The sequence below is a fragment of the Asparagus officinalis genome, chromosome 9 (assembly GCF_001876935.1).
Source record: "Asparagus officinalis chromosome 9, Aspof.V1, whole genome shotgun sequence".
Lineage (NCBI taxonomy): Eukaryota > Viridiplantae > Streptophyta > Magnoliopsida > Asparagales > Asparagaceae > Asparagus > Asparagus officinalis.
The window spans coordinates 22,327,576-22,342,622 of record NC_033802.1 but is presented as its reverse complement, the minus strand read 5'-3'; the positions used below and the strand labels follow the sequence as shown (position 1 = coordinate 22,342,622).

The window sequence follows — 15,047 nt, the reverse complement described above, 5'->3', positions numbered from 1 at the left end:
AATTAATCATTTTGATACATATTTCTTTCCCCTCATTTTTTTTTTCCTTTTATATTCTCACATATGTGCATCACTTGATCTCATCTTCCTTCACACAAAAAATGTGTTGATTAATCCCAGCAGCTAATATTCTGTCGATTTTTTTTCCTGTTTTATTCATTATCACATTGGTCAGCTCTTTTGTTTCCTATTATAGTAATAATATTTTTGACAGTACTTCCTGTTAATTTGTCATCCAGAATTAAGTCTCAGTATAAGGTACTGTACATCTGCAGCTTCTGATTGACGAATTTGTGTACTTAGAATTTGATGTAAATGCAAAAGTTCTTTTATTCGTTATATTTTGGTGATATAATTCCAATTGGATATTATTAGATAGGAAGATATCATTGGCATTGAAATGGCTAAATTACCATTTTAGTATTATAACTTGATCCTATTTTTAAATATGGTATTTATTTCTACTCAGACGTGTGTGTGTGTGTAGAAAAATGATAAAGTGAGATGGTGAACTCAGATTATTATCGTGAGCTAGCCTAATAGGCTACTGGAAACGGTGTTCGATACCGCCCATCATGATTTGCACTTATCATGATCTATATAAAAAAAGTTATATTGTTTGGAAATCTTTAATAATTGTTTTAGCTATATGTAGAAGGGATGACTGTTAAGTTATTTAAAAAATCAATATATCATACTAATTTGATTCATATTATAAAAGACTTTAAATTGTATAAAAAAATTACCATATATATTTGATGACGTGTTAAACGAGATGTACGATGTCGATTATGAATTTGATGTGTTGATTACTCTAGCTCATGATAAGATTTGAGCTCGCTATCTCATATTATCAATACTCTCTCTCTCTCTCTCTATATATATATATATATATATGAGATTAATGGGTATCCTTGTCATAGGAGGGGATTTCCCTCCTTGTCGCCTATGTGGCACAATCCCCACCAACTCACACTCTCTCTCCTACTTTATGAGGATGGTGGGGATTGTGCCACATAGGTGATAAGGAGGAAAATCCCCTCCTATGACAAGGATACCCATTAATCTCATACACACACACACACACATACACGGAAAATTGTGTCAAGGCCTCAAACTAGAGAAGTTGATGTGTCCAAGCCCCTTAACCCCAAAATATAAGGCAATATTGTGTTTCAATCCTCATTCCTCTGCCAACTAAGCAAAGAGAGAAAAAAAATCATGAAACCCAAAAATATCCCCCCCCCCTCTCTTATGGAGATCACAACCATGGTGAGATTTGTTCTCTCTATTCCTCCTCCCAACTCAATCCTCTTCTTAAATCCTCCTCCCCCACCTCTGTCGTTGGCGCCATAGTTAATTTTATTGCTCCTACCTTCTCTCCTCCTCCTCCTCCCTACTAACCCTAACCTTCATGATTACTTCTCACTCCTCTCCTCTCTCCTAACTCTAACCTTAATCCTAATCTTCCTCCTAACACAGTCTCCCCCCTCCTCCGATGGGCAAGATCTCATCTTTCCTCCATTGCCATTGCACCAATCAAAATTCTCACCCGGATCTATTCCCGGATCCACCTCCAACTTCGTCAATCGCTTCCTCAACAAGTTCAACTCCAATAGAAATAATAAGATCTCCTCTTCCGACCTCGTTGCCATCTTCTCCTCCCTCAACCACCCCCTCTCCACCTCTAAACCCTCATGCATGATGACCGAGACCGACTCTGAGGCGACGTATTCATGGACCACGATGATTGCTTACCACTTGTTTGATTAAATGACTCACAGAACTTTTGTTTTGTGGAACACTGTGATTGTTGTTAATTAGCAAGGACATGAAGGAACAAAGGCGGTTGATCTATTTTGATGTTAATGGGCTCTTTCATCACTCATCTCTTAAGATGTTGACTCACTCGTAATTAGATCTTATATGACCCGATCATTTAGAAGCTTCTTGAGAAAGGCTAAATGAGCTAGTTGGGGGCTAGGCTTTCACTTACAAAGAAAGACATTACATGTTTTTATCTTTACATTTACTGCTATATGTCCTTGCCTTCCTCTTATTGGAGGTGTTTTATCTAATTAATATTCTTTTTGGAGGATGAACTTGGATTTGTTGGCAAGTTAAAGGGTCTACTGTTATTGAACTTCTAACTAAGCTTTGTTATTTGAGTCCTTTTGATTGATAATAATTTTTACTTGTATTTGACTTTGTCATATGTTAACTTACTCAGTGTATGTAAGTTTATAGCACAATTGATAAGCTTGCACAATACATGTTGTTGCATGTTAAGTTATGTATTTATATTATAAAGTTATGATTTTTTGGGAAGGAAGTGGACAAATAATAGGAAAAACCAGAAAAGGAAAATAAATGAAAGGGCATATAATATTATAATCAACTATGCTCTAGATAACTGGGCAAATACATCCTTTATTGGAATTAGGTAAAGTCTGTGCTTTCATGATCCTCATGCTAATGTTACCTTATTCCCTACTAATGTTAAGTCATTTTCTATTAAGTTTACCCCATTTCGTGTTAAAGTTAAGTCATTTCCTATTAGGGTTAAGCCATTTTTGTTATGGGTACCACATTTTGTGTTAAGTCTAAGTTATTTTTTATGAAGTTCAAATGATTTCGTGTTTAAGTCTAAGTAATTTACTATAAAGTTCAAGTAATTTCATGTGAAATTAAAGTCATTTCGTATTAAGTCTAAGTCATTTCCTGTTATGGATCTGTTAAATTATGTTGTATGTTATAACATCGTGATTTTTTGGGAAGGAAGTGGACAAAGAAACCCTAGGAAAAAGTGAAAAAGGGAAAATAAATGAAAGAGCATGTAATGTTTTTATCAACTACACTCCAGAGAACTGGGCAAATACATTCTTTCCTGGAATGAGGTAAAGTATATGCTTTCATGATCGTGCTGTTAATGTTATCTTATTCCCTATTAAGGTTATCACATTTCGCGTTAAGGTTAAGTGATTTGCTATTAAAGTTAAGTCATTTCCTGTTAAGGGTACCATATTTCATGTAAAGTCTAAGTCATTTTCTGTGAAGTTTAAGTTATTTCGTGTTAAGTCTAACTTATTTTATGTTAATTTTAAGTAATTTCTTATAAAGTTCAAGTAATTTGGTGTTAAATCTAAGTCATTTCCTATTACGGATATGTCGCTGCCTGTTAAGTTATGTTGTATATTATAAAGTTTATATTTTTAGGGAAGGAAGTGGACAAAGAAACCCTAAGGAAAAAGAAGCAAGGTCACCTTGATATTTTTTTGATATTTTCTTTATACACGGTCCATTTCTATCACAGTCTAAGAAACCATATTTCTCTTTGGCATTTTATTAATATTGTTTTGTGCAATCTCCAAACCGCCACATATCATATACCTTTTTAACAAACTACTCCAAGAAAATAAATCTCACTCATCCATTTCAATTAAAAATAAACTAGCAAGTTCTAATTTACCACTAAGAAGTAAAATTATAAATAATACAATCATGAGATTTGTTTGAGAGAAATGATGGAGGGGAGAGAAGAGGAGGTTGTAGATAATTTTGAGGAGGTGATGGTCTCATCCGTCATGGGGGAGAGTTTAGAGGACGAGAGGGGGTGGTCGTGGGAGGAGAAGATGGCGGAGAGCTTGGAGGAGGAGATCTTTTCGTTGTCATTAGAGTTGAACTAGTTAAAATATGTGCTCGAGGTCGGTTGTGGCTGAGAGGGAGGTAGGAAAGGGAGACAACGGGTTGAAGGGTGTGCTTAAGTTTGATAATGGCAGAGGGGGAGGTGGGAGAGGGAGACAACAAGTTTAGAGGAGGAGAGGAGGAAGAGGGAGAGAGGAGGAAGATTAGGGTTAGGTTAGGAGAGAGGAAGGAGGTGTTAGACCCTAGAGGGGGGGGGGTGATTAGGGTCTTATGCTAATCTAATCCGATTTTATGCCAATTAAAACTAATTAATAAATTATTCTTGCAAGATAGATATACAATATGTTATGAGCAAGAATATGCAATATGAACAAAGAGATATATCCTATATGGTGAAATATATGCAAGGATATATAAACAACACAAGGGTAAACAATCTAAACTAAAGATACAATTGTGATAGGGCAATATAAACAATGCAAACACACAATATGATCACGGAGTTCGGACCTTCCGTCCTACGTCTTCGCTCCCCACTCCCGGGGAGAAATCCACTATCACAACCGGGTTTTCTATGCTAACCTGAATAACGTTTACACCACACAATATCGGTTTTCAACGCTCACCGATCAACGTTCATAATCTCACAATGTAACTATACTCCACACCCTCTAAGTGTTGGTCTCTAGTCCGTGTCCTTCCTCAAGTGCTCGGATACAACATCTCCCTAGGTTCGTCAACCGACGCTACTCCTCTTGGAAGCGACCCCGTCTCTCACCACACACTCCTCTCGGTATACTAGTGTAATACAAAGTGAATCTCAGAATAGGCTCATAATACAATTAATTTGTTCTCTAATATGGATGAGAACACAATATAAGCTCACACTCAATTGTTGCAAATCTCACCAACCCAAATATACTATATATGAAAATACAATAAGCTCAAGTGGGTGTGTGTAAACAATGAGTGAAATAAAATCAACTAAACTTAAATGTAAATACTAGCTTAATAGAAATGATAATCAATAAATAATTATAAATAAAAGCTAGAATTGAGTTTAGGAAAACTTCTCTAGATGACAAGAGAGAGAGAGAGATGGAATGAAGCTCAAATATCAATGAATTGATCTCCACTTCCTCTTGTGGAATTCTTCACAAATCAAACCCTTAAACAAACTTAAAACCAAACTTAAACTCTTTTAAAACTTGTTTAAAACATTTCTTAGATTGCTTCTAAAACTGAGGTATAAGGGGGTATTTATATGAAACCCCAAAGCCAAGAGAAAGCTAAGAAAAGACCAAAAAATTAGCTCAAAAAAGGCTCTAGAAACTAACCGTTGGAGACTGAATGACAGATCGGCGGTTGACCGTAGGAAATGCGCGGTCGACCGCGAGCAGGTCAGAAATAGAGCTTTGGCTCTGGACATCAGCCGGTCGACCGTGGCAGTCGACCGTGAAACTCTCTGGACTACATCCAGTCGAGGGGGGAGCCTCTAAAAACTATCCTGAGTCTCTGGACTCAAGGCGGTCGACCGTGGTGGTCGACCGCAAACTGATATATGAAAATTGACAGTTTTGAAAGTGTTTTTCTGACTTTTAAAAATGTATTAAAAATAACAAATGATGTCCAAAAATAATGACACTTTGGGAAATGTATATAAACATGTAAATGAACATGTTACAAAAGAAATTTTTTAAATTGCATTTCCCATTTGTAAAATATCATCATTTTGCAAAATAGTCCAAAACATGAAAATGTAAACATATGAATTTTGACATTTTACCTTAATCATGTTTTGAAACATTATAAAATGATTATATAGACTTAATAAAAGATGTATATGATTGTTATTAAGTCCATAAACTAAGAAAATAATATTTTCACAAAATTGTATATTTTGCAAACATTTCAAAAGTAAATATGATTTTATTGAACTAAATAAAATTGACATTGATGAAATCATATATATGCATGTAAGTATGAAACAAAAATATGTTTTCTAATTATATTCAATTGTTTCATATTAAAACTTGAAAACTATCAAACCAAAACATATATGTATATATATAACTATATATATACAAAAGCAAAACGTGTATGTGTGTATATGATTGAGCTTAAAGTACTAACACACATAATATAAAACCTAAAACTAAATTTACCCAAGCTTGATCTTGATCTTCAATATGCTCTTCTTGGTAAACTTACGGATGAAGCTTGAACTTGAATCTTTAACTTGAATTGTATTGCTTCACACCGATATTCCGTCAACCTCCATTGGATATGATCGTTGAAGCTCGATTCCATCCATCCTCCAACACGTTGTTTGTCTACACGAACGGGATCACAAGTAAGATAGAGTAACCTAACCTACTTTCGTCTCACGAAGTGGAACACCCTCTATAGTTCTCACCAACAAAGGAGGGGGCCATCATTCTTTTTTATTCCGGTCAGCTGTCCCATAAATAGAAATACACAAATATTAGACAAACAACATTAGTGATAAATTGTGTGAATATGAATATATGATATATAGATAATATAGATATATATATACTAGGATATATATGAGTTAGGATTATATAATATATAGATTTAAAATATTTTATTAAAATATATATATATACATATAGAATATATATAGAGGAGAGAGAGAGAGATGGAGAGGAGAGCCGGAGAGAGAGAGAGACATATATACCTGCAAAAGCAATCACAGTGTGTGCTTGATACCAAGCATACGCCATTTTTCTATACACACACAACGCCAAGCACAGCAACTTTCGTCTTGGTCAGTGAGGTGGCTCATTCATATTCACTTCATAAAATGGCGGTACCACATTTACATGGGTGCACATGAGTTAAAATATCTAGAAAGAGCTGATTACACATGTGTCAACTCACTATAAAGCCCAAGTTTGCTGCTGGTGCTATATATATATATATATATAGTATTATATGATATATATATATATATATAATAATATATAAGTATATATATATATGAGTATATATATATATATATTATATATATATATTAAAAGAGAGAAAGAAGAGAGAGAGAGCAGAGAGAGACGAGAGAGGAGAGAGAGAGAGAGAAGAGAAAGAGAATCGTGTATCGCTTGGAGCCTTGGTCAGTGGAGGTGTCTATATCCCTCCACGTCATCTAAAATTGGGCCCACATTCACCATGTGGGCGAGTTGGTTGGGAATTAGAATGAATGGATCGTGAATATGACACCTCACTACCAAACACAAATTATACTATGCGTACCAATCTACCCATTTCTCATATATATAATATATATATATATATATATATATTATATATATATATATATAATTATATCATTCTTCATCCTTTATTCCTATCAAAATTATTAAGTTTATACTCTTCTTTTCCTTCAACCTTCTCCAATTCAAATTTTGCTCACATCTTTACTCAATAGGATCCTCCCTTAATGCCCTCTTTCTTCTTCAACCCCAACAACATTCATCCAAGTCAATTTAAACCTAAACCCTAATTCAACCATAACAACCATCCTTCAAGTCAATAGCAATTTGGATTAGGGTTTAGGTTTGAGTTGGACAGTTTGAAGGAGAAAGAGTAGGAGTCCACTGATGAGAGGGAAAAATGAGTGAAGGAGGGTCTTATTGGGTAAAAGGGGGGAAGAAATTTGAATTAGAAGAACTCGAAGGAGAAAGAGAGTGTATATTTAATAATTTTGATAGGTCAAAGAGATGGAAGAAAATTTTCCAAGGAAAAGGCTAAGTATATGGTATTTCAAGTATAGGTCAAGGGAGTGAAATTATAAGGTAGTTAAGTGCTATTTAGCCTAATTTTTTACTAGTCATTGTTTAAAAGTTTTGATATATTTTTTAATCTTAGTGAATAGAAAGCACAGTAGTTTCCCAAGGTAAAGGCTAAGTAGTAGTAAAATACCTTCTAGTTTCCTCCATTTTGCAATTATAAACTCTCATTAGTTTTTGATAGAACTTAGACATATTGGAGTTTTTAAAATTTTCACTTTTAGTACTTCACATGTTAAGTAAGTGTGAGAATTTTTAATTGAAAATTTCTATATGACACATGCAAATCGTAGAAGTTTTAACTCTTAATTTTCACTAAATTTACTGTTAAACTCATCTTAAACCCATTTTAAACCTACCCTTGTTCTATTTTAAAATATAATTATAATAGATTTAATAATAAGGTTAAAAAAATAAAGAATTAACACATTTTTAAATTAGCATGTAAATGCCATGCGAAAATTTTCATGAGAATGTTCACATGTTTACATAACATAGAATACTAAAGTGTAAATTCTAAAAACTTAAGAATATAGAAGCGCAAAGTAAGGAACTAAAAGGTGTCTATGTACTGATTACTATACTTTATTGCACTTTTGTATCCTTAATATCTATTTATTGAATAAATATAATTGCTAATATTGGTTGTTATATGGATTTATAAGAAATAAAGAAATTATTAAATAAAAGACTAAGGAAGCCCAAGGTACCTCTACCTGAAGCCTAAAATAAGTCTGGAGGAAGCCCAAAAGCCTAAGAAGAGTCCAGTCAACAAATCAACTCAAGAAAGCATAATTTTGTTACAAACTAATCGATGAGCTAATCGATTAATTTCTAGCAAAAACTATGAATGACTTATTTTGATTCATTGGAGCCCAAGATTGATCCAAGGTCTGATGTTAGTTGTTGTAGGCTATAAATAGGATAGAGAGTGAGAGTGAGGGAGATGCAAAAATTTTATAAAATTCTTTTTTTTTTGGACAGGAGAGACCTTTAATTAGGCTTCTAAAATTATAAACTTTAGTTTGTAATAAATAAATAAAAATTCCTCTTTTTAATTTTCTTCCTCTTATTTTTTGTTGATGAAGATTTGCTTCACAAGGGGATGTCCCCTTACAATGTAAGGTTCTATTTTTCCTCTTTTAGTTTCTTATTTAGAATTGCATGTTTAGGATTATTTTTATTTCATGCTTTGTAGTTTAGATTTTTATTCTTGCATTTTATTTATGCTTTTTAGTATAGCTTTTAATTTCTTGCTTTTTATTCTTGTTTTGTAATTTAGATTTTTTTTCTTGCTTTTCATTCATGCTTTGTAATTTAGCATTTATTTGCTTTTGTAGTATGAGTAGTTAATTCTTTAGGATTTCTAGGACTAGATGAAACTAGTTTGATTTCCTTTTTGGTTTTTGAATTGCTCTCTTTTTGTACTTAAATGATCATGGTTATTATAATCAACTAGAATGATAATTGGTAGAAAGAAATTGATAAATTATATTTATCTTATATGGTTTGATAGTTTATGTTTTTTTTAATTCTAGAATTACTACCTAGTTGTTTATTTCTATTTATGAATGGAAATATTGCTTGAATATGTTTTTGATAGGTTATGCTTATTTTGAATAACGTGATAATTTATGCTTAAGAATTCTAAGTAATATGAGAAATAAAAGAGAGTATTTCTTAAATATAAATAGGAATTAACTAGTGGATTCAATCCTACATTCCTAGTTTATTCACTTGATTTTCTCCCCCATCTCTTTATTTGCTTCTTCTTTTGGTTTTATTCTCTTTCTTGTTTTCTTATTTTCTTTCATTTGTTTCTTTTCTTTCTTTCATTTTCATTTCTTATTTTTAGCCTTTTTATTTGAAACAATCATGCCCAAACCAATCTCTACGCATACACTCTCTCGCTTTTCTTTTATATTTCAAGAACTACTTTAGGACTTTTTAATAACACTCCTTTCTCATGAGATCGACACTTGCATGCTACACATAGTAGTTATGCACTTGCAACGTTTTATTTAGAACACATCAAGTTTTTGGTATTAACTAGTTTCTGGCCCGCGTGATGCACATATTTGTTTAATATTTAAAAATTAATGTAGCAAAAGAATGCAAATTGATAATAATAATAACAAAGAATGACTCAGAAATGATATAACCTAAATTGCATATATGTTTAATTTGCTATTATTTAAGTTGTGAACAAGAATTGATTTTTAAATTCCATGTTATTACAACAAAGTTGATAAAATCTCTCAAATCTATATGCTCAATGGTATAACATTGTCATACTAAATTATGCAGCATCAAGTTTTTCTTCACACAAAATATTTCAAGTATATAGAGATATTTATCAAGTATATAGATCCATAAAAGAAACCCATATTTATCAACTCATTGATAAACAAAATATTTGCCACAATTATATCAAGTAGATAAGTTTCTGAATGTAAAACCACCAAAAAAAATATAGTTCATACAAAAGTTTGCTAAATAGGTTTTTAGACTAGAATACTAAACTAGTGTATGTCCCGTGCTTAGCATGGCCTTCCCTTTTTTTATCGCTATAGTAATCCTGTTTTTAATTGCTACAATGTATTTTTAAATACGGTAGAAATATTTTTAAATACTATAGTATTTTTTTAAAATGCTACAGTATCCCACCTCTGCTACTCTGCTACATCAATATATTTTTAAATTAACACAGTAATTTTTTAATAATGCTACAGTATCCTTGCCTATGTTACAGTGATATTTTTTGAAAAGTGCTACAGTAATAATACTACAGTGAATTACTGTAGTATAAATAGTGGTTCTTGGGTCCTCCCATTATTATAGAGGAATAGATATAGGTTTTAGACATCATATATTAGACAGAGATTTTTCAATAAAGCAGCTTCATCTCTCTTCAGAATGTTCCAATTCTCGTCTTCAATTTTAATATGTTTCTGCTTTTTGTTGCTTGACATTTATGAAGAAATCAAGTTAGAAACTAAATATATCAGATTCTAACAAATTCCTCTTGGAGGGAGTAATGTTATCCAAGGAATAAATTTCAGTTTCATCGTCACAAGTTACAAAAAGGGAGTTCTGCATTTCAATATAACATAAGTTAACATGTTAAAGAGATTTAGGAAAAGATTCTTGCATCAAGAGATCAGTACTAAAGCGTAGAGAAATAGGCAACCCAAAGTGATAATGGTGAAAACCGCAGCAGCAAAAGATACTACTGACAAAGACATTAAAGAAATTAGTGTTACTTCTAAAAGGACTACTATGACAACTTATCATCAGAAATCTCCCCATTGAATTTGAGTATTTAAGCTAGCTACTATTGTCAATTAATATATGGTTAATTATTTCATCATCAAGTAAATGCATTGTTCAGTTAACTATTTAAATTGTTTTGGTTTGTATGTCAAGGAAAAGGTGCTAGCATTGCTTTATGAATAGTGTCAAAAGGCTAATGAGTAGCTTCAACAGGTTGATAATATGTCTGTGACAATATTCCCTGAATTTGATGTTATTTACCTACTGATTGATTTCAAGTACTATTCACAAAATTACAATATCTTACAAGGTTCAGGAAACTCAAAAGGTCTTTAAGAGCATCTCCAACCATAAAACTCAAAATGGTGTAGTTTTTACACCAAATTGGTGTAGTTTTTACACAAAATTACTATTCCATCTCCAACCCATTACACCAAATATTACACCAAAAAGCATATTCCTTTTATTATTCTTATCTTTTAATATTTTTTGAAATTAAAAATATTTAACAAATTATATAATTATATAATACATATAATTAATTACAATAATATATTTTATGAATAAAATAAAAATATAAAAATTAAATGCTAAATCAAATTAAAATATTACTTTCATAACTTCAACTAAAGATTACATTTAACATCACAAAAGAAAACATCACACTTGCAAGCAAAAATAAAAATAAAAATAAAAGGCATTACATTTAACATAAAATAAAACACAAAGACACGGTCCATATTGATAAAATTCTAAGTCTCCGAATTAGTATATTCATCCCACAAATGATCAATTAATGCATCTCGAAGTGCAATATGAGCTTCTTTATTCTTGATTTGTCGATGACGAGCCAGAAATCCTTCAAACCGAGCATTTTCATCTACAACCATCTCTACGTCCGGAACTGGTGCTTCCTTCCAATTTTCAATTGTAGCATTAAGATCACGTTCATCCTCAATTATCATGTTGTGCATAATAATGCACGCAGTCATGATATCATGTAATACTTCTTTTTTCCAAAAACGAGCTGGTCCTGACACAATTGCAAATCGAGATTGGAGTACTCCGAATGCACGTTCTACATCTTTTCTGCATCCTTCTTGCTTCATTGCAAACAACTTTTTTTTTGGACCACGAGGATCATGAATTGTTTGTACAAGAGTAGACCATTTTGGATATATACCATCAGCTAAATAGTAACCCATGTTATAATGTTTACCTTGAATGACATAATGAGCAGGAGGAGCAATACCTTCAGCGAGTTTTGCAAAAAGATGAGATGCCTCTAAAACATTAATGTCATTATTGGAACCTGGCAAACCAAAATATGCATGCCATATCCAAAGATCATAATCAGCTACGGCCTCCAGAATAATAGTTGGGGATCCACTACGACCTGCGTATTGGCCCGCCCAAGCCGTTGGACAATTTTTCCATTTCCAATGCATGCAATCTAGACTGCCCAACATTCCTGGAAAACCTCGTTGTTTAGCAATATGTAGTAGTCTGGCAATGTCATTAGTGTTAGGCGATCTCAGATATTGTTCTGCAAAAACCTCCACAACAGCACGACAAAATCTCTTAAAACTTTCGATTGCTGTCGACTCTCCTATTTTAATGTATTCATCAGTAGCATCCGCTGGTAGACCATATGCCAACATTCGGAACACAGCTGTAATTTTTTGAAGCGTAGACAATCCAAGTCTACCGACCCCATCCCTTTGCTGTATAAAGTAAGTGTCGTGAGCTTTTATGGCGTTAACAATGCGAAGGAATAAATCTCGAGACATTCGAAATCGTCGGCGGAACATCGAATCATTATATCGCGGATTCTCAGAGAAGTAGTCGTTGAACAGATTACGATCAGCATTTTCTCGATCACGGTTGATCACTATATGACCAGGAATTGAGCCTCCACGAATTACTTGGTTGTTTTGTTGATTGATATAGTAAGCCATGAGAAGATTGTTGTTGTTCCTGATGCGAAACACCGCTTCCCTTTCTGCATCAATCGCTTCAATATCATCTATCAATTGTTCATCTTCAATTTCATTATCAGAAAATGATGATGACAAATTAGAAGGATCTCTATTGTTAAAATTCATTTTTTTTGAAAATAAAGGTTTATGATTTTAGCAAACTCATCAATATGAGCTTTTATAATAGATGGAGATGATAAACGGGAAGTGTTGGAAGTTGAAATGTTGTCATGAAGAGTTATCATGAAGTGCTAGAAGTTGATATGTTGTCATTGATGTGTCTTTTCTTTGAAATGTTGTCATGAAGTGTTTGAAGTTGATATGTTGTCATTGAGGTGTCTTATCTTTGAAATGTTGTTATGAAGTGTTTGAAGTTGATATGTTGTCATTGAGGTGTCTTTTCTTTGAAATGTCGTCATGAAGTGACAGAAGTTGATATGTTGTCATTGATGTGTCTTTTTTTTATATGTTGTCATGAAGTGTTTGAAGTTGATATGTTGTCATTGAGGTGTCTTTTCTTTGAAATATCGTCATGAAGTGATAGAAGTTGATATGTTGTCATTGATGTGTCTTTTCTTTGATATGTTGTCATGAATTGTTTAAAGTTGATATGTTGTCATTAAGGTGTCTTTTCTTTGAAATGTCGTCATGAAGTGACAGAAGTTGATATGTTGTCATTGATGTGTCTTTTTTTTGATATGTTGTCATGAAGTGTTTGAAGTTGATATGTTGTCATTGAGGTGTCTTTTCTTTGAAATGTCGTCATGAAGTGATAGAAGTTGATATGTTGTCATTGATGTGTCTTTTCTTTGATATGTTGTCATGAATTGTTTGAAGTTGATATGTTGTCATTGAGGTGTCTTTTCTTTGAAACGTCGTCATGAAGTGATAGAAGTTGATATGTTGTCATTGATGTGTCTTTTTTTTGATATGTTGTCATGAAGTGTTTGAAGTTGATATGTTGTCATTGAGATGTCTTTTCTTTGAAATGTCGTCATGAAGTGATAGAAGTTGATATGTTGTCATTGATGTGTGATAGAAGTTGATATGTTGTCATTGATGTGTTATCATTTTGCAGTTCAATCGGGCTAAAGTGTTGTTTGCTCAGGATAAGAATTATAAGAAGGGATTCAAATTCGATCATGTATGGCCCATCTTGAAAGATATCGAAAAATTTGCAGATGTTAATGCTGGAATTCAAGTGGGACGTATGCAACATGGTAACTTTGCATCATCACAATCAGAGTACTCTCCCACTTCAGACTCTCCCACACAAGCATCTCCTGGACTGGCTTCATTCGATTTTAATATGAATGACAATGATTTTGGTGGTACTTCTGAAAGACCTATAGGGGTACGGAAAGCAAAATTTAAAAAGAGAAATGATGAAGAAAGTTCTAAGTTTATGGAGTATATGAAAGAAGAGAATCAAAAAATGCTTGCAATTATGGAAAAAAATAATGCTGATAGGCAACTAAATTATGAAATCCAAATGTTACGAGCTCAAACTGCAGCCAAAAAAGTGGACGTGGAAGAATTACGAGAAGAAAATTTAATTTTACTGAAAGATTTGACACAAGTAACTGATCCAAAACTACATGAGTTTCTTGTACAAGAACAATCAAGAATTATGCATAAAAGAACTAAACAAGGTGAAGGATCTCAAAATACCGGTTCTGGTACTTTTGCCCAATATTTCGAGCATCTTCGTCCTTCTGATGATAATTTCCTAGAATACTGAAATGTTGTTTTAGTTTATGTTCAATGTTCTATTTTCCTTTAATTTTAATGTATTGCAATTAGTGTTAATTTCCAATGTTGTTCTAGTTTATGTTCAATGTTCTATTTGGTTCTAGTATTATGAAATTTTAAGTGTTTGGATTAAACTATCTATTTTTTCCATTGTTGAATTTGATTTTAATAATTATTTTATAATCTAATTTTATTATAATAGTTCATATCAAAATAATTAAAAAAATAAAAGCTACCATGAAATATTTTGATCATGAATAAAAAGAGAAACATTAAAAACCAACAAAATAATAAACTCCATGGCTAAAAAAAAAAAAAAATTCACTGCGCCAAAGCTACAGTGCTGCGCCAAATCTGGCGCAGCACTGTAGCTCTCCCCCAAAATGGCGCTGGGGAAAGCGTTCGGTTGGAGGAGAAACAGTAACTTTTTTTGCGTCAAATTGAAGGGATAACGTTCGGTTGGAAAAGCTCTAAGGTTTGCAATTCTCTAAAGCCACAACTTATCTTCTGAGTGAAAATTGAGTAACCTTAGCTATTTTGATATCTCTATAAAAAATAAAGCCATATCCATTATCTTAACTTGTTTCGA

At 32.7% G+C, this 15,047-nt stretch overlaps 2 protein-coding genes across 2 annotated transcripts; one reads left to right on the top strand and one right to left on the bottom strand.

The window, feature by feature from the left end:
* On the bottom strand, positions 11,425–12,832 carry LOC109823290 (protein ALP1-like). Its single transcript, XM_020389575.1, has one exon. The coding sequence runs from the start codon at positions 12,830–12,832 to the stop codon at positions 11,480–11,482; it is 1,353 nt and encodes a 450-aa protein (XP_020245164.1). The 3' UTR covers positions 11,425–11,479.
* Positions 12,937–14,447, top strand: LOC109823289. Its single transcript, XM_020389574.1, has 2 exons — positions 12,937–12,954; positions 13,785–14,447. The coding sequence occupies exons 1-2, from the start codon at positions 12,937–12,939 to the stop codon at positions 14,445–14,447; spliced, it is 681 nt and encodes a 226-aa protein (XP_020245163.1).

Bases quoted from the DNA above. Each gene is read 5' to 3' on its own strand.
- LOC109823290 (XM_020389575.1), bottom strand. From the start codon at position 12,832: ATGAATTTTAACAATAGAGATCCTTCTAATTTGTCATCATCATTTTCT.